The sequence below is a fragment of the Macaca nemestrina genome, chromosome 14 (genome assembly GCF_043159975.1).
Source record: "Macaca nemestrina isolate mMacNem1 chromosome 14, mMacNem.hap1, whole genome shotgun sequence".
NCBI lineage: Eukaryota > Metazoa > Chordata > Mammalia > Primates > Cercopithecidae > Macaca > Macaca nemestrina.
The window spans coordinates 68,775,776-68,794,816 of NC_092138.1; the positions used below are offsets into that span (position 1 = coordinate 68,775,776).

The window sequence follows — 19,041 nt, forward strand, 5'->3', positions numbered from 1 at the left end:
GCCCTAGGCTGGAAGGCTGGTGGTGGCACAACCTGGCACCGTGGGCCCATCCAGGAACAATTGGTAACTGAGAACTGTTTAAGTCCCAAAGCTTATGAATGATTTCCACCATTTACATTGTTTCATATTGATATAACCTAGAGAATGTTCCAGGTTACCCTATAGAGGCAGTGCTCTTGCTTGTTTACAGCCAAAGTGCTTGTGGAAGAGGTGACAAAAGGGTGGCACCCCTGGGTAAGTGCATGCCTATGAAGAAGTAGCCCAACCAATGGCTTTGCAGCACACAATGTCCCGGTGGGGAAACTGAGGGCCAGAGAGGGGAAGGGACGTGTCCAGGATCACATGGTGATGGGACACCCAGGGCTGGGCCACTGGTCCGTGCCCAACCTCCACGCGTGAGGAAGGCTTTGGGGAGGGGAGGTGGCCAAGTCAGGCCTCCCCCTCCACCTCGTCCTCGCTGGCGCAGCCGTCGGACATGGCTCTGCGCTGGGATGTCCGCCTCTCCATGTACTCGGCCTTAAGCTGCTCCAGCTCCCGTAGCTCAGCCTCCAGCCGCTCCCGGTGGACCATGCGCAGCTGCTGCAGCTGTTTCATGCGGAAGGGGTTCATGTCGTTGAAGGCGATGTTCATCAGCTTCCTGGGAGGAGGGCACAATCAGCCCAGAGCACGTCACGCCACCTGGCTGGCATTTACCCACCTGGCTGGCGTTTACCAGGCTCTCCCAGACAGACATCCCCACATTCCTTCTGCCCTTGTGGCTGAGCCCTGGCCCCTGCCCTCAGGAGGAAACAATGAATAAGATGATTTCCACCCACAGAGATATGTACTGAGGCAGGAGGAAGATCAGAAGAAAGACACCTAACCTAGCAGGGAAGGGCTGATCATGGAGGGCTTCTTGGAGGAGGTGACATGTGAGCTGAGTTTTAAAGAATGAATCAAAGGTGACCAGGCAAAGAAGATAGTAGTGGTGGAAGTGGCAAGGAGGCATTCTAAGTAGAAGAAACTGCAAGGGCAAAAGGCCGGAGGTGAGGTTGTCCTAGGAACTCGTATAATTCTGTTTTCCAGGAACACTGGCCTGGAAAGTGGATGTTCAGGGTAGGGGAAGGTGGGGAAAAAATGAAACTCCATGGAGGCCTCAAATGCCATATATTAAGGGGGCAGACAGATCACTCAGACAGTCAGACTTCCCCGAAGATTTCTTTTTTTTTTTTTTTTTTTTTTGAGACGGAGTCTCGCTCTGTCACCCAGGCTGGAGTGCAGTGGCCGGATCTCAGCTCACTGCAAGCTCCGCCTCCCGGGTTCACGCCATTCTCCTGCCTCAGCCTCCCGAGTAGCTGGGACTACAGGCGCCCACCACCTCGCCCGGCTAGTTTTTTGTATTTTTTTTAGTAGAAACGGGGTTTCACCGTGTTAGCCAGGATGGTCTCGATCTCCCGACCTCGTGATCCGCCCGTCTTGGCCTCCCAAAGTGCTGGGATTACAGGCTTGAGCCACCGCGCCCGGCCTTTCCCCGAAGATTTCTAAGCTATTAATAGGAGCATCAGCGTCACTTACCAATTTCTACTTGCAAACATCAGCCTCCCCTCTGCTATGTGTCCTGGGGGTAGGTGAGTGGTGGGAGTGGCAGGGGGGTGGGGGGTCCTCACCGGCTGTTGGAGATGGTCTTGGTGAAGAAGCGCAGGTACTGGTAGATTTCCAGGCCATTGTGTAGCCTCAAGATCTCCTTCTCATTGTACTTGAAAACGGCCAAGGCATAGCGAAACACCACCTGGGGGTAGAGTGGGGGCTCAGGTTGGGCATGGGAGGCCAGGCAGGTCATCCCTGGAGGGAGGGAACCTGATAGACCCAGGCAGTATGGAAGACCCTGGACTGGCTGCAGAAGTTGAGGCCTGGAGGCACAATGTGCGGGGGAGGGCTCCAGGGGGCTGGGGGAGACTGAATACCCTCAAGGGGCACACAGCTTGAAATCTGGGGATTTGAACAGAGTCCTGGCTCTAGCCTGTCTTGTCTCATGACTGTGGGTGAGGCATGCCCCTGTGGAATCTCATGGAGTTAATCTGTATCTTTACGTGGAGCTTTGGCAGGAACCAAACAAAACAACAGGCCAGACGCGGTGGTTCACGCCAGTAATCCCAGCACTTTGGGAGGCCAAGTCGGGCAGATCACCTGAGGTCAGGAGTTCGAGAGCAGCCTGGCCAACATGGTGAAACCCTGTCTTTACTAAAAATACAAAAATTAGCCAGGATTGGTGGCGTATGCCTGTAATCCCAGGTACTCCGGAGGTTGAGGCAGGAGAATTGCTTGAACCTGGGAGGCGGAAGTTGCAGTGAGTGGAGATCATGCCACTGCACTACAGCCTAGGTGACAGAGCAAGGCTCCGTCTCAAAAAAAAAAAAAAAAAAAAATCTCTGGGTGCTTTGTAAACTGAGGTGTAAACTAGGGCTGAGTTGGGGGACCTGCCCAGGGTCTCCAGGCAAGGTCAGGACAGAGCTGGGTCCAGACCTGAGCTCCGGTCTCTTAATCCAAGGCTTAGTCCAAACAAGAGGAAGAAAAGGAGGGCCCAGGTGACTGGTGGGGGGGGGGGGCAAGGACAGCATAGGGATGTGCCTCTCTGATCATGCTCACACCTCATCTCCACGGAAAGGAAATCCCCCAACTTTAGGACATATCTTCAGAGGCAGAACCACTACTTCTTCTCATACATGCAAAGCACTTTACAGTTGACAAAGCCATGCTCTCAGGAGACGTTCCCAACAGCCCTGACAAGTAAGCGTTGTCTTCTCATTCTCCAGGGGCAAAGTCAAGACCCAGATGGGTGAAGGGACTTGCTCAGGGGCCCCATCCCCTGGCAGCACCCTACCTTGGTCCCCTCGTACAGGAAGGCATCCCAGACCCGAAGGAGGATGTTGCTAATGAGACTGTCTGCAAAGACCACGAGGAACCAGTTGAAGGTGATGAGGGAGAGATCCACGTGGTGCTGCCCCAGGTGGGCCATCAGCCTGGGCAGCTTCTCCGAGAGCAGGTCCTGGAGCACCCGCTGGTCCACCTGGAAGCCAGAGAGAGAGCCTGTCATCTGCAGCCCCAGGATAAGGCTGCCTCCCTCCCTGCCCAGCCTTCCTACCCAGTCAGTCCACACACAGTCCTGAAGCTGCTCTGGGCAAGTTCTTTCCTGCTCCTCAGGAAGCCAGAGCCCAATCTAGCTGGGAGTCAGGTACAGCATCATATCACTCCGCTGTTCCTGACATAGGCCAGAGTCCTCTGGACCAGGGCACTGGGCTCTGCAGTGGAGCCGTGTGGGCTGGCACGTTCTCAGCCCCCTCACCCATCTGAATCCCTTGAGCCAAGCAGGAGCTCAGGGGCCAGCTGATCCTCCTGGCAGTTCAGAGACACTGGTCTCATGCCCACAGGCCTTGGCAAAATGGAAACTTTGTCTCTAGGCTTGTATCAGCTGACATCCACAGCCCCTTCTCTATACCCAATTTGTGCCTGACACCTAAGATGCTAGGCAGATGTCTGGTCCAGGACAGGTGTGTGTGTGGGAGGGCATAATGTCCTGCCTCGCCAGACACCAAGGAGTCTTCTCAAAGCAGGGTGCTCCTGGCCACAGTGGCCAGTGACCTCTCCTTGTGGCCACTGTCATGCCTCTGTCCTTGTTTCACTGGATGGGTTAACCACTTTCAGCACTGGCTCCTTCCCTGGCTCCAAGACATGGTTCATTTCGTGGTTTTCCTCCTCCCTGTGTGATGACCCCATTTTATTCCCCTTGCTCTTCCTTCCTGGAACTGCTGGTTGCTCAGTGCTCTCCCCTCACTTATGTCCTCTTCCAGGCATTAGCGTCAGCTGTGGCAAATAGCCAGTAGCTCCCATCCTCCCTCACCCAGAACCTTGGGTCATCTACGGAGGCCAAGTGTCCAGTTCAAAACCTAAGGTAACTCCCTGAGTCTGAGATGCCACTGACCTACTGAAGGATTTACGGATGAACTGATACAATGCCAGAAATTTACTTCGAGATAAAGCAGGAGGAGTGGATGGGAGTTCAGAAGAAATAACACTGGCTCCCTGGGTTGATAACTGAAGCCAGGTGATAGACATATGGAGGTTCATTATACTATTCCCTCTATGGTATTGAATGTGGGAAGTTTTTCATAATAAAATATGAATAAAAGGGTCATAGAACACACATCAATTTCAGAGATGTTAAGATGTAAAAATTAAATATGTACATTTCCTAGCCTGCCTTGCAACTAGGACAGCCATGAAATAGTTCTGACCAGTAAACTGCAAGTAGAAGTTGCTGGGTCAGGGAGCCAGGTCCTGGTGTTCACCTTCTGCTCCTCCTGGCCTAGGCCATGGCCACAGTGCTGGAGGTGATGTGGCCATTTTGTGATCAGGAGGTGATGGGTGTGAGGATGAAGGCCACATGCCAGAGATGGCAGAGCAGGCAGCTAGGAGCTTGAACCCAGTGGTTCTGCCTGGTCATTTACTATCTGAGAAAAATAATCCCCCACTGAAGCTGTTGTTAGGTTGGGCTTCTCTTCCATGCAGCCAAATGCACTCCCACAGTACAGAGGGAGAAAAGGAAGCCTGACAAATTCCCAACTTTCCTGAGAGCCACAGGCTTCTAGGAACAGCTCTGGGGCACTGCCCTGCATGGCTGCCAAGTCCCCTCCCCGCCCCACTCACCTGGGATGCCGTCAGTGTGTTAGAGTAGTAATCAGTGGGCATGATGGTCTCCACAATGGCCACCAGGCACCAGAAGGCACTCTCCTCTTCCTCCAGGACCAGCAGAGCGATGGCCGCCAGCCTGGAGTGGTAGGAAAGGAGGCCTGGATTGATTACAGAAGTCGTGGCCCTGCCAGGCAGCACGTGGCAGAGGTGGCTTCCTGGGTTCCAGGGGGAAAGTCCTTCCATGTGAGCACCAGTGCAACCCCACTCCCTAACCAGACTGGTGCTCCTGGCACCTGGGGTGAGACAAACGCTCTTCGGGGGAGGATGACCGGCATTTTCCAGAGCAATGGGGATCACTTCAGAGCAGGGGCTCTGGAGTCAGGCTGCTTGGGTAAATCCTGATCTTGCGGCTTCCTGGGTGACCTGGGACAAGTTACGGAACCCCTCTAAGCCTCAGTCTCATAATAATCACAGGACTGTTTTGAGGATGCACAGAGCTCAGTGCCCCACACGGCGCCTGCCACACAGTGAGCTCTTTATAAATGTGAGCTATCCGCACCTTAATATTCACAGGCTTTGAGACCTCGGCAAGCACGCTAACCTCTCTGGACCTCGGTTTCATGATCTGAGATTAGATATTTATTGTTAGCGAGATTAACAATATCTATCTCCCCAAGGCCATGAGGCATCTTGAGACAGACCTACCGTGCCTCGCTCACTGCCTGGCATTTACCAGGTGCTCAATGCACATAACTTTTTTTCCTCCTTTATTTCCCCTGCCCACCAAGTTAGCATAAGGCTCTAATGAAATCATGGGTAAGAAACAAACAAAAACCCACAGGGCTGAGCAGGGAAGTCTTCCTGGGATAAGCACTGTTTTCTCTACTTCTCCCATCTTCCCTGGCAGCTCCCATCCCGGGCCAGTCCAAGAAGACGTTTTCCAAAAAATGTCTTTCCAGGGACTACTGGTCTCCCAAGATGCGAGGTGAACACAAGGTTCTATATTCAAAGATATCTGGGGAATGCTGCACATTCTAGCCCCTGGAGGGTTATGATGTACACAGTCTTAGTAAAGCCTCTGAGAAGTCCTGTGGTAACAAAATCCTGTGGCTGATTCTAACCCAGCATCACCCAGGGGGTCCACAGAACCCCTGTTGTCCATTGCACCCATGGGGGCTGAGTAGAATGAATGTTCCTCATAGGACCCTGGGGAGATGTCGCTTTAGAAAGCCTCTGACTCTATGGTCATAACGAGCATTTAAGGAACACATTCCGTCATCCATATACTCATGCTTCTTTGGGTTCTCTCTAGATTAGATCATGACCTCCACCTTCTTTTGAGGCTCACAACTCTTAGAAACATGGTTGAATCCCAAAAGAAAAAAGAAATATCCCTTCTCTTTCCCCAGTAGAGTGGGAAGGAATTTCTCCCAACTATGGTTCAAATATTTGTATAAAACCTTCCTGAGTTGAAGCTGAGTGGATGAAGAGAACATTCACAGGTCTCCTGGGAAATAGGAGGCTCTGTTCTCTCAGAGCTGGTGGGGAGGGACCTCCACAGGTCACTGAGTTCAAGGATAGCAAACGTGGCATACACTGGCCTCTATTCTCTTTGTCTGTGCCCAGGGCAGACATAACTAACTGATCATGGCAGCATTCCCTTTGCCTAAGCCCATGGTAGACATAAATAATTGATCACAGTACTCTTTCCCACTGAGTCTGAAGGCTGCCTCAGAAACTCTCTCAGGACAGGGCTCCAGGCAGCTGCTTCCTACTGGTTGTTTCTGGTCTAGACAAACTCCTTATTGCAGTGGTTGAAAAACCAAGACCCAGAAAGCAGAAGTTACCTGCTCAACATTATATAGTCAGTTGGCGGCAGAGTGGAAATAGAACCCAGGGCTCCCAAAGTCTACTCCAGTGCTCTCTCCACTCTATCCTACCCTGTTCCCCCTGAGCCTCAGGATGGCCTCAGTCTAGGGGTTAGCTGCCAGCATTGGTTTGGACTTCAGCACATGTTAAAAAGTCAGTTATCTGAGGCTGGTGGCTAGGATTTACTAACTGCTCAGGGGTATGGCTGAATTCGAACCTAAGGGCATTCAGGGCCCAGGTAGGCTTGCAAAGAAAGGAGTGTGTCGATGGGGGAAAAACAAACTACTTTTAAAGCACTGTACTTATTTTCACAGGGAAATGGGTTTAAAACATTTGCTCTAAATTAGCATTAGCTCATCACGGTGGTCTCCATCACTATCTAAACAAGCTGGATTTGTTGCCTTAGAGGCAGGGTCTGTCATCTTGAGACATCAAACATGCAGTTCTTTTTCTTTTCTTTTCTTTTCTTTTTTTGAGACAGAGACTCACTCTGTTGCCCAGGCTGGAGTCCAGCTGCATGATCATGGCTCACAGCAACCTCTGCCTCCTTACCACCTCAGCCTCCCAAGTGGCTAGAACTACAAGCATGTGCCACCACGCCTGGCTAGGTTTTTTTTTTTTTTTTGACAGGGCTTTGCCATGTGGCCAAGGCTGTCTCAAACTCCTGGGCTCAAGGGATCCACCCACCTCAGCCTCTCAAAGTGCTAGAATTACAGGCGTGAGCCACAGCGCCCGGCCCACACATGCAGTTCTAATGGCTACCACTAGATGGCAAAGAAGACATGTGTCAGGGACCTGCAGGCTTGGGCTTAGAGCCTTCAAACGAATACCTTGCACATGCCACATTTGAACAGGCTTTCTATTATGAAATGGAGTCTTGCTCTGTCGCCAGGCTGGAGTGCAGTGGTGCGATCTCGGCTCACTGCAACCTCTGCCTCCCTGGTTCAAGTGATTCCCCTGCCTCAGCCTCCTGAGTAGCTGGGACTACAGGCACCCGCCACCAAGCCCAGCTATTTGTTCTATTTTTAGTAGAGATGAGGTTTCACCATGTTGGCCAGAATGGTGTCGATCTTTTGACCTCATGATCTGCCCACCTCAGCCTCCCAAAGTTCTGGGATTACAGGCATGAGCCACTGCGCCTGGCCTATTATGTTTACATGAACACCAATTATCTGCACTTGCATATCAAATTAAAGTAAAAATACCATTCAGAGAAAGGTATTTTAGAAAACCCATCTGGGGACCTTCCGCCTCTCTTGGTCTCAGTTGTCCCTTCTGCGCCCCTCTGTGGCCTGTGTGCTGCCTCCTTCTACACAGGGAGAAGGTTCTCACCTTCTACGAGGCTTATCTCAAGTGCCCCTCCTGCTATAGGATTTTTCTCTGCCCCTTCAGCACAGGTTGAACTTCAAAAGCAGGTCTCAAGAAGTTTACATCTACATAAGAGAAAGGTTTCTGTGGGGCCTCAGCACAGCCTCTGACTACTGCTATTTGGAGAGAGGGCACGTTGTAGAAAGGACTGGGTTTGCGGGCTGGGGGCAGCCAGGGCCCAGGGTAAGCAGTTGGCTGGGCCAGCATTTGTGGTGGGGCAATGGGCGGGTTCCTCGGCCTCTCAGACCCTCTCATGTTTCATCTGGGCATGGGGGCACCAGTGAAGGTTTCTGTGAGGATTAAATGCCATCAGGTGTTAAACACCTGGCATCCAAGAGGCCCCCATTATGCATTACTTCCTACCTGGCCTTTGTGTGAAATGCAAAAATTATTATTCATTCTGATCTCATAGCTTCCAGCTCCCTTCACAGCTATTCTTACAAGAGGCTTTGCAGGTTTTGTTTCTCCTGGATTTTAACATGTTCAAACAGATGAGGAGTACAGGGGCTTTTGTCAGACTGTTGAATGAATGAAATTTCTACAGACCTGCCCTGTGGCAGGCATTTAGCGTGGCATGAAATCTGAACATATTTTCCAAGGAGGCTTTGACTGAGAGGCATTACTGTTGGAGTTTAACTCTTAATTCTCAGGAATTGTACATATACATGCTCAATGTCACCCAATTTTAGGCTGGAAATAGAGTATGAAAAATATCTACCTTTGGAAACCACTCAAATTTGAGTAAGGCCACTGAATGTTGATTCTGTGTTAAATAAATGTCACGCGCCACCTATTCTGAAAAAAGAGCAGTATGGCTTATGTAAATTTTGCTTAGGTATATGTGTGTTTAAAGTAAATTGAGTCAAAACTTGCTTTGGGAAAATATCTGCAACTATGCAGCTTCTACTGAAATAGCTGGGGCTGGAGTAGGGGGATGACAGTCCCTCACAGTCTTGGAGGGGAGACAGCCCTGTGAACCAGGTGACCTCATCCCCTATCCCCAGTCCCTCCCTCCATCCCCACCAATTGGACCAGAAGTGGAAATTATTCCTGACTGGGCCAATCAGATTCTTTCTTTGGGGAATTTAGGCCTGGAACACAAGGGGTGGGGTGAGAACACTCACTGAAAGGCCCAAGACTCAGGGGCTGAGGTCTCCATTCTGACAGCCTTGATGGTCCCTAAATGTCCAAAGAATGAATGGACAGAGGCTGGTCTGCTGAGAGAGAAGGAAGCAGACACACATAATGAAGAGAGGCCAGAGGCCATGCAGCTGCAGAAGGCAGCAGAGCAGTACCTTGGTGCTATATGAGCTTAGGGGATGGCATCCCAGGACTGTGGCACAAAGGCTGCCCCCTGGGGTTGTGCAGGGCTGTGGCCCTGCTGCAGAGAGCAGCTGCCTTGACTTCCAATGACCATCTGGTCCTCAGCTCTGTTTTCTTTTCCTGGCTTCTGTGAAACCCCCTTGTAACATTTAGAAAGTCCCTTTTCCCAGGGTCTTCTGCATGGGTTTCACTGAAAGCAAATGATTCCTGACCCAGAAGGTCCTGCCATGTGGGTGGGGCCATACCTTGTAGATTCCAGCAGGTCAAGGTTTGAGATGCCATGTGAGTTGTACCTCCCCAAGCACAAATCAAAGGAGAGAGCAGGGACAAGGGGCCTGGAGCTCTGAGCTCTGGCCCATCTCTATCTTAAACATGTCTTCTCACCAGCCTGTGGTGGGGAACCTGGGCTCTTGTCTCCAGGTTCTTGGGAGGCTCCAAAGAGAGAGAGAGCAGTGCTCTAAAACAGCAGTCCCCAACCTTTTTGGCACTGGGGACCAGTTTCATGAAAGACAATTTTTCCATTGACTGGGGTGGGGGAGGGGTGGTTTTGAAACTGCTCCACCTCAGATCATCAGGCATTACATTCTCATAAGGAACACGTAACCTAGATCCCTTGCATGCAGAGTTCACAATAGGGTTCATGCTCCTGTGAGAATCTCATGCTGCCGCTGATCTGACAGGAGGCAGAGCTCAGGTGGCAATGCTGTCTCGCCCACCGCTCACCTCCTGCTGTGTGGCCCCATTAACAGGCCACAGATGGCTATCGGTCCATGGTCTGAGGGTTGGGGACCTGTGCTCCAAAAGGTAAAGGTCACACCTTCACTGGGCTTTGGTGGCTCACCTGTTCAGGCCTTGGCAGTAGCCGATGGTGGGGTTCTGCCAGGAGAAGGCCAGAAGCACCCGACGGAGCTTGTCGGGGAAGCTGGAGGTGGGGCAGGTGAAGTGCTTGTTGTTGGGGAAGGTCCGGTTCAGGTCCAGCTCAATCTGGCGGGCAGCAGGGTGCTCGCGGGCCCGGCCTCGGCTCAGCAGTTCCTGGTAGCAGCCTGGAGTGTGCAGGTGCTGGACACGGAGGTGGACCAGCCACCTCCAGACACGAGGCCGGTGTTCACGGGGCACTCCTGCCCGCAGTAGCTGCTTGAGTTCAGCTGAGGGCACAAGCTCGCCCAGGGCAGCCCAGCGCTCCCGCAGCGGCCGATCCACAGCCTCGAGACCCAGCAGGTGGTGGGAGCGCACCTCCAGTGCCTGGATCTTGGCCAGCAGCTTCAGGTCTTCGACCTCATAGTCGGGCACCGTCAGGAAGCCGTACTCATCATACTTACTGCCAGCAAAAGTCCATGTTAGCAACACCTTGCAGAGCCCTTCCCTAGATAAGGAGTGGTGGGGACAGGGAGGACCCCAGGCCAGGTTCCTGCCCTGCCTTCACTGAGGGTTAACCACACAGCAGGTCACTTCAGTTCTCCCAACCTCAGGTTGCGAATCTGTATAATGGGTATAGGAATCCCTGCTCTGCCACCTGAAGACCCAGTGAGATCCTCTGTTGTAAGATGCTGGGGGCCTAGGCCGGGCGCGGTGGCTCAAGCCTGTAATCCCAGCACTTTGGGAGGCCGAGACGGGCGGATCACAAGGTCAGGAGATCGAGACCATCCTGGCTAACACGGTGAAACCCCGTCACTACTAAAAAATACAAAAAAAAAAAAAAACTAGCCGGGCGAGGTGGCGGGCGCCTGTAGTCCCAGCTACTCGGGAGGCTGAGGCAGGAGAATGGAGTGAACCTGGGAGGCGGAGCTTGCAGTGAGCCAAGATCCGGCCACTGCACTCCAGCCTGGGCGACAGAGCGAGACTCCGTCTCAAAAAAAAAAAAAAAAAAAGATGCTGGGGGCCTAGATAATGCCTGGTACACAGTAAATGCTCAAGATATTTACTAATTCTATGCAAATATAAAGGACCCTCTTATTACTCCATGCAGCCTTAGGCCCAAGGAGTCCCGCACTGTGCATACAGAACCCCATTTACCACAGCCAGTAAGCCCAGGGATGGACGGGGAACAGACGGCACCAATGACAGGCAGAGGTGGGAGAGCTGGGGACCCCTTCCAGACGGCCTTTCATTTATTCAACTCACCTCCACTCTATGCCCTGCCTGCACAATCTCATTTAATCCTAATGATCCTGCAAAGCCGGTATATTTGCCCAAATCTTGTATCTTCTTTTCTTTCTTTCTTCCCTTCCCTTCCTCCCTTCCAATATATTGCCCAGGCTGGTCTCAAACTCCTGGCCTCAAGTAATCCACCCAGTTCAGCCTCCCAAAGTGCTGGGATTACAGGCGTGAGCCACTGTGTCCAGCTCTTTGCACACATCTTATGGAGGCCGAGTACAAGGCTCAGAAAGGTAAAGGGAATTGTCACACATCGAGAGAGCCAGGACTGGCTCCAAAGCTCAAGCTTCTGCCACTGGACTACTCAGCCTCCAGGGGCCTTCGAGCATAGCCACGCTCCTTTCTGTTGTATTTAACCGCCCGTGTCCACTGTGTGCAGCAAGGGCTTGGTGCAGAGGAGATGACCTGCTTGTCTCCCCGCCTCCCCTCCCTGACAGGCATATCTGGGAGGCAGAAACATTTGGGAGGCAGCCTGGAGAAACAGAAAGCACGGGGCTCTGGAGGCAGCCTGTGCCGCAAATGTACTGTAGGGCTGTGGCAGGGGGCTGCCTCCTCTGAGCATGAACCATCTCAGCTGCAGCAGCACGCTCATGCATGTGAAGATCAGGGGAGGTGATGCTGTGCAGGACTTGCACGTGGTTGGCAGGACCTGGCAGCAGGGAAACTGGGGAGGAGCTGCCAGCTCACATAGACCAGCCCTGGCTGGGCCGCCAGGCTCACCTGATGGGGCTCAGCTCGATGCTGTCAGATGAGGCCTCCCCGGCTTCCCACTGCAGCGCCTCCTGGACAAGCTGCCTCAGCAGCTCTGAGCACTCGCTGGTTTCATCCCCCAGGGCCTCCTGCAGCCTTCTTAGTCCAGCCAGGTACTTGCTTTCCACTTGGCAGTTTCTGGCTTGGAGGTAGGCGCACTGCAAACAGGGAAGGGCTGGTCAGGCTACCTGGTGGGAGCTGGGCGGCCCCAGAAGCCTGAGGCCTGAACAGCTTTAGGCAGCACAGCCCTTCCAGCTCTCATCTGCCCCACTCCCGACTCCCAGACCTTCGTATAAGGGAAAGGAGACGGGCCCTGAGGCCAGTGGTTTTCAGCAAGGCGGGCAAGAGAGGACCGGGCCCAGGTTGGAGCTGGTTCAGAAGAAAGAGGAGAGGGGTGTGCAGAGACAGCACAAGCTCTTACACAGGTTACGGTCCCATCCTGGTTCAGCCACTGCTAGCTGTGTGGCCTGTGGCAAGTTACTTAACCTTTCTGTGCCTTAACTTCTTCATCCATAAAATGAGGATCATACAGAGTCTGCCTCAGGATTTGGGTGAGGATCAGATGAGCGGATGTGTGTAAAGCCCTTCCCAGGGTGCCTGGCACCTGGCAGGTGGTATGACTGAGCAGCTCCCAGGGCACAGACACTGCCCTTGTGGCTGCCCTCTGCTGCTGCCACCTAGGCTCTTTCTGTTCCTCCAACACACATCCCTCCCACTTCACGGCCCTCCTGCACCCTCTTCCCTTGCTTGGGACACTGCCCCCCCAACCCCGCCTCACCTTGAACTTTTGTGTTTCCATTTATACAAGCTGGGTGGTACTAGGCAAGTCAGGCAAGTTCCTTGTTTTCCATTTTTGTGAGATGGGGACAGTGAAAATCTGCTCAAAGCACTGCCATAACCTCTGGGCCACCCCGAATCCTATCTCATCCTGGGGTGGCAGCAAGGGAACAATTCTGCTGCACCTTTGCCCGGTTGCCATCTCCAAACACTTGCCGGGCACCAGCTCCAAGCCATCCTCTGTGCCTGTTCTTCTACCTATCCCACTTGGTGCCCACCTCTGTCGCCTGGGCTGCTTCCTGAGTCCCACCATTAACACCTGTTTCAGGGATTGCTTGCTTTTTTTTTTTTCCAAGAGAGTCTTGCTCTGTCCCCCAAGCTGGAGTGCAGTGGCACAATCTTGGCTCAGTGCAACCTCTACCTCCTGGGTTCAAATGATTCTTGTGCCTTAGCCACCTGAGTAGCTGGGATTACAGGTGTGCACCACCACGCCCGGCTAATTTTTGTATTTTTGGTAGAGGCAGGGCTTTGCCATGTTGCCCAGGCTGGTCTTGAACTCTTGGGCCCAAGGATCCACCTGCCTCGGCCTCCCAAAGTGCTGGGATTCCAGGCCTGAGCCACTGCACTTGGCCCCTTCTCAGGGATTTCTGCTGCTATTCCAAACAGTCTCCCCACTTCCAGGCTCACCTCTTCAAGCCCACCCTCCTGAGCAGTCACAGCAGTCTTCTCGGAACAGGAACAGAAGTCTGATTGAGGACTTCTCCACTCAGAATCCTTCAGCTCCCCAGTTTCCTTGGAGTAAACTCCAAACTCCTCATCTCCAGCCTCATGTCTCACTCTCCCCAGCCCTGCCCCCTGCCTCTCAGACCACACATCTTTTACCATGCTGTCTCTTTTTCTGGAAGGTCCTTCTCCACTGCTTGCCTGGGTAACATTAACTCATCCTTAGGACTCAATTCAGAAGGTACATTTGAATTGGACCCCCAAGAATCCCACAAGCCCAAGTGCAACTTTTTTTGGGGGGTGTGGCGGGGACGGAGTCTCACTGTGTCGCCCAGGCTGGAGTGCAGTGTCTCGATCTCGGCTCACTGCAAGCTCCACCTCCCGGGTTCACGCCATTCTCCTGCCTCAGCCTCCCGAGTAGCTGGGACTACAGGCACCCGCCACCTTGCCCAGCTAATTTTCTTTTTTTTTTTTTTTGAGACAGAGTCTCACTCTGTCTCCCCGGCTGGAGTGCAGTGGTCGGATCTCAGCTCACTGCAAGCTCCGCCTCCCGGGTTTACGCCATGCTCCTGCCTCAGCCTCCCAAGTAGCTGGGACTACAGGCGCCTGCCACCTCGCCCGGCTAGTTTTTTGTATTTTTTAGTAGAGACGGGGTTTCACCATGTTAGCCAGGATGGTCTTGATCTCCTGACCTCGTGATCCGCCCGTCTCGGCCTCCCAAAGTGCTGCGATTACAGGCTTGAGCCACCGCGCCCAGCCTTTTTTTTTTTTGTAATTTTAGTAGAGATGGGGTTTCACCGTGTTAGCCAGGATGGTCTTGATCTCCTGACCTCATAATCTGCTCGCCTCGGCCGCCCAAAGTGCTGGGATTACAGGCGTGAGTCACCGCGCCCGGTCCCAAGTGCATCTTGATTGTGTTACACTCCCTTGATAGTCTACACCCTCCTTGCGGGCAGGAACCAGCCTTATTGGTCTTGATGTCCCTACCCCATAGCTACCTAGTGAACGCTGCTGAACAAATGACTCAGCCACCAGACCACAGGGGAATGGAGAAGGACCTGATACGGGCCCTGCTCACAAGGGTCAGTTCAGACGGAGAGCAGCAGACAGGAAATGAGGAGAGTGAGACGGGGTGGGCAGCATGGGGACCAGCAGAGGGGCTGGGGATGGAGATGGCAGGAACAGGGCCCCACCCCACACCTTCGTCAGGAGGGCCTTCTCCTTCTCAGCCACCTTTCTCCAGATCTTCGTGACCTGGTGGATCTCGGAGTTGAGGAAGCGGTTCTGGGTCCGGTAAGCTTCCATGTCATCCTGGAGAAGAGAGCGAAGTATGAGTTGGACATAAACATCTCCCTGGTCCTGGGGAGTCACACCCTCAAATGAGCCCCCAAAGCTTCTTTTCTTTGGAAACTTCCAATAATGGCAACAGAAGAGGAAGTCTGCAAGAAAAAAAAAAATTACTTATAGCCCCCTTCTCTATTCTCGATGTCAGCATGATGTGGTAAAGGAACCAATAGGTCTGAATTTAAGCCCTGGGTGATGTCCTGGCTGGAAGGCTTCAGGCAGGCCACTGAACCACTCTGACCCTCTGTTTCCTCATCTGTAAAAGGGGCAAATACCAAGTAACCTACTGGGCAGTTGGGAGACTAAGTGAGATAATGTGTGATAACACTAAGAACAGGGACCAAAACAAAGCAAGTGCTCCACTAGTGTTTGTTTTTAAAATCAACATATTTTATCATATATTTATAATCATACTGTAAAATTAACTCAGTGTCACTTTGAAAAACCTTTCAATGTTGCTACATAAGCTTCCCAATGATCATTTTCAACCTCTGGTGATGATTCTATTGGGTGAATTTACCAGAACTTACTCATAATCCTTTTCCTGTCATTTTAAAATTTGAGCCCGGGGTGTTTGCAGTTGGTTTTTGATTATGAATAATGCTATGATGAACATCTCTGAGTTTGCCTTTTGTAAGTTGCCCATCCAGTGGAGGGAATGAGCTCCCTGCTGCTGGGACATACAAGGAGAAGCTGGACAAGCACTGGGAAGGTTCAAGCAAGGACCTGAGCCTCAGAGAAGGATCAGCTATAGTAGCGGCTCTCAATTCTGCTCAGATGGACAGTACAGAAGCCGTTCAGTCACCTAACGCATGCTTAGAGCTATACCTCACAATTCCAGGGTATTTACTGGCTGAAACTTAGGCCCTTTCTCTCCTATTGTCGTATGGGCTAGAGGCGAGTGCAAGGGATGCTGCAGCAGGGATGACTCCAACATGGCCTGATTGATTTGGAAATGAAGAACATCACACAGAGTTTGGGGCACTTCCTCATCAGGGTCACATGTGCACAGCCCACAGGTGGTCCTGGCCCTCCCTGTGTGGGCCTTCACTCCGGCCAAGATGATCGCCAAGGTCTTCCCAGCCTGGAAGCTCTGATGCATGCCCAGGGGCTGCTGATGCCCTCCGCCCAGACCCTGACACACTAGAAGGGCCTCTGCTCCCAGGGCAGGGAACGAATGCTCCCCATTGATTTCATCATGTCATCCCGACTCACCGCTCCCCTAGGGCTCTCTGTGGTTCCCCAACCCCGGCCACCCCTGCTTTCATCTCTCTCACTGTGCCAAGGCTGAATGGCTGTGCCTCCACTCAGTTTGCTCTCTTCCTTCTCCTGGCTGGACCCAGGCAGTTCCAACCCCTGGTGCCACCCTCCTCCACCTATCCAATCCTGTCCCTGACCTAGATAAAAAAACAGCTTCACTGTCTTTCCAAAATGCTGCTGTGTGTGCCAGCCACTCTGCTGGCAAGTTTCTGCCTGCTTCTTCTCCACGGTCCCCATATCCTATCCTTATGTGGCAAGAAGTGAAAATCTTGTTTGTGGCCGGGCGCGGTGGCTCAAGCCTGTAATCCCAGCACTTTGGGAGGCCGAGATGGGCGGATCACAAGGTCAGGAGATCGAGACCATCCTGGCTAACACAGTGAAACCCCGTCTCTACTAAAAAAAAAATACAAAAAAACTAGCCGGGCGAGGTGGCGGGCGCCTGTAGTCCCAGCTGCTCGGGAGGCTGAGGCAGGAGAATGGCGTGAACCCAGGAGGCGGAGCTTGCAGTGAGCTGAGATCCGGCCACTGCACTCCAGCCTGGGCGACAGAACGAAACTCTGTCTCAAAAAAAAAAAAAAGAAAGAAAATCTTGTTTGTGGCGCAGGGACCAGTCTCCCATGAGCATCAGGCCTTTCCAGGACCACTCCCCACTCTCTCTGGAGTCTAACACTTTAGTGTCTGGAGATATAGAAACTTATGAATACAGACGCTGTGCAGGCTTCCTGCATCACTCCCTTCACCAACACCATGAGGCATATATTCTCTCACTTCATCCTCCCAGCAATCCTAGAAGGGATGTTCTTTTATTATTCCTATAACAGACAAGGCCTCAGAGGCTCTGAAAGGGGAGGTAACTTGCCTAAGGCACAGCCAGTATAAGGCAGATGTGACCACACCCAGGTCTAATACTTTTTGTTTGTCTTGCTTTGTTGCCCAAGCTGGAGTGCAGTGGCGTGATCATAGCTCACGGCAGCCTCGACCTCCTGGGCTCAAGCAATCCTCCCACCTCAGCCTGTCAAGTAGCTGGGACTACAGGCACGTACCACCACGCCCAGCTAATTTTTTGATTTTGTAGAGACGAGGTCTGACTATGTTTCCCAGGCTATTTTCCAACTCCTGGTCTCAAGCAATCCTTCCACCTCAGCCTCCCAAAGTGTTAGGATTACAGGCATGAGCCACTGTGCCTGGCCAGGACTGTCTCATTCTAAAGCCCCAACCACCAAACTTCCTGCTGGGCACCATCTGAGCTCCCCACCAGCTGGAATCCACCTGGATGCCCATACTCTAGTCCCTGCCCTCCAAGGGTTGTCCTTTGGTGTCTTCTGGCTACACGCATGCAGGCTCGTGTGACCTCTCCCACCCATCAGACAGTACAACAACACATTGAAGATGCTGGCGTTGGCCATGTACCGGCACCGCCTGGTGGTTAACGGCATGAATGCTGTGGCCCCACTGTCTGGGTGGCAATTCTGTCTTGACCGCTGAGCCCCTGGACAAGTTACTTAACCTTTCTGTGCCGCATCCTCTCATCTGGAAAATGAGGATAATAACAGCACTGCCTCATGCGGCTGGGAGAGGATTCTGTGAGTTAATATGTGCAAAAGGCTCAGAACAGTGTCTGGCATGTGGCAAGTGCAACGTGAGCACTGTCTCCCTCACTGAGTTTGCACGACAGCTCGAGAGCTACTGTTCCCTACCCTGCACCCACCCCCTCAGTCGGCTGACAGAGCTCCGAATCCAGTGCCCGGGAACATATGACAAGCCCCCCGCAGTGGAGGAAAGGACCTACCACGACCTGGCCCATCTCCCTCACATCCACAAGGCTGTGGGATAAATATTAAAGTGTCCTAATTCCCACTTAACAGATGAGGAAACACACACAGAGAAAGTAAGTCCCCCTTGTCATGAAAGAGAGCCAGGATCCAAACCCAGGTGTGTTCAGCCCATGGCAGGTGCCCCGCAGGCACTGCGTAGAGAAAGCAGACCCAGCTCTGGCGCCGGCCACTGCTCCACACCGCTGGGTCTCCCTCCTTGATACTACCCCTTCCTCCTCCCAGGCCTAGACGTGCTCATGGATATTTATTTTTCTTTCTTTTTTATTTTTAGAGACAGGGTCTCACTTTGTCACCCAGGCTGGAGTGCAATGGCATGATCATAGCTCACTGCAGCCTCGACCTCCTGGGCTCAAGTGATCCTCCCGTCTCAGGCCCCTCAGTAGTTGGGACTACAGGTGTGTGCCACTACACCCAGCTAATTAATTTTTAATTTTTTGTAGAGACGAGGTCTCATTATGTTGCCCAGGCTGGTCTCAAAATCCTGGACTCATGCAATCCTCCGACCGTGGCCTCTCAAAGCACTGGATTACAGGGGCAAGCCACCATGCTCGGCCACACGCTGGTATTTCTAAGGCTTTGGAAAGAAGGCTTTTGTCACATAAGATACCCTGCTTCCAGCCCCAGCGAAGGCACAGACACGCCGGACAGGGAGGCAGAGTGAGCACAGCCTGGAACAGCAGTGGCAGTGGGCGGCGTCGGGCAGTACCTCTCCCTCCAGCTCGGTGCCCTACCTTGAGTGTTCGTCTTGGCTCAGAACTGTAGGGAGGAAAAAGAGAAACCTCAGAAAAGAGGAAAGCCATAGGACAGTCACCAGTGGAATGAAAGAAGGAAAACTCTGGAGATGGGGGACTGGGGAAGAAGAGAGCCAGCCTGCCTGCCTTTACAGGAAGTGGGAGCCCGGGAATTCTCTTTGGGCCATGCCCGTGGACTAGGCCCTGTGCTTTGTGGAAGGCGGTGGCCCGGGCGTGGG

The 19,041-nt window shown here is 52.7% G+C and overlaps 1 protein-coding gene across 4 annotated transcripts in view; it reads right to left on the bottom strand.

The window, feature by feature from the left end:
• Positions 1 to 64: 64 nt before the first annotated feature.
• LOC105477200 (TBC1 domain family member 2) overlaps positions 65 to 19,041 on the bottom strand; it is a 63,217-nt gene continuing 44,240 nt past the window's right edge. For 3 of the 4 annotated variants that reach the window (XM_011733598.2, XM_011733599.2, XM_024791409.2), the window contains 7 exons: positions 14,833 to 14,943; positions 12,103 to 12,290; positions 10,070 to 10,546; positions 4,684 to 4,804; positions 2,861 to 3,046; positions 1,647 to 1,768; positions 65 to 637 (listed from right to left, as the gene is read on the bottom strand). In XM_011733598.2, the coding sequence (XP_011731900.2) occupies positions 430 to 637; positions 1,647 to 1,768; positions 2,861 to 3,046; positions 4,684 to 4,804; positions 10,070 to 10,546; positions 12,103 to 12,290; positions 14,833 to 14,943 (1,413 nt within the window). In that variant the 3' untranslated portion in view covers positions 65 to 429. Of the gene's footprint in view, positions 638 to 1,646; positions 1,769 to 2,860; positions 3,047 to 4,683; positions 4,805 to 10,069; positions 10,547 to 12,102; positions 12,291 to 14,832; positions 14,944 to 18,678; positions 18,821 to 19,041 lie in introns of those variants that run through there. The other variant, XM_011733602.3, reaches the window with a different exon arrangement.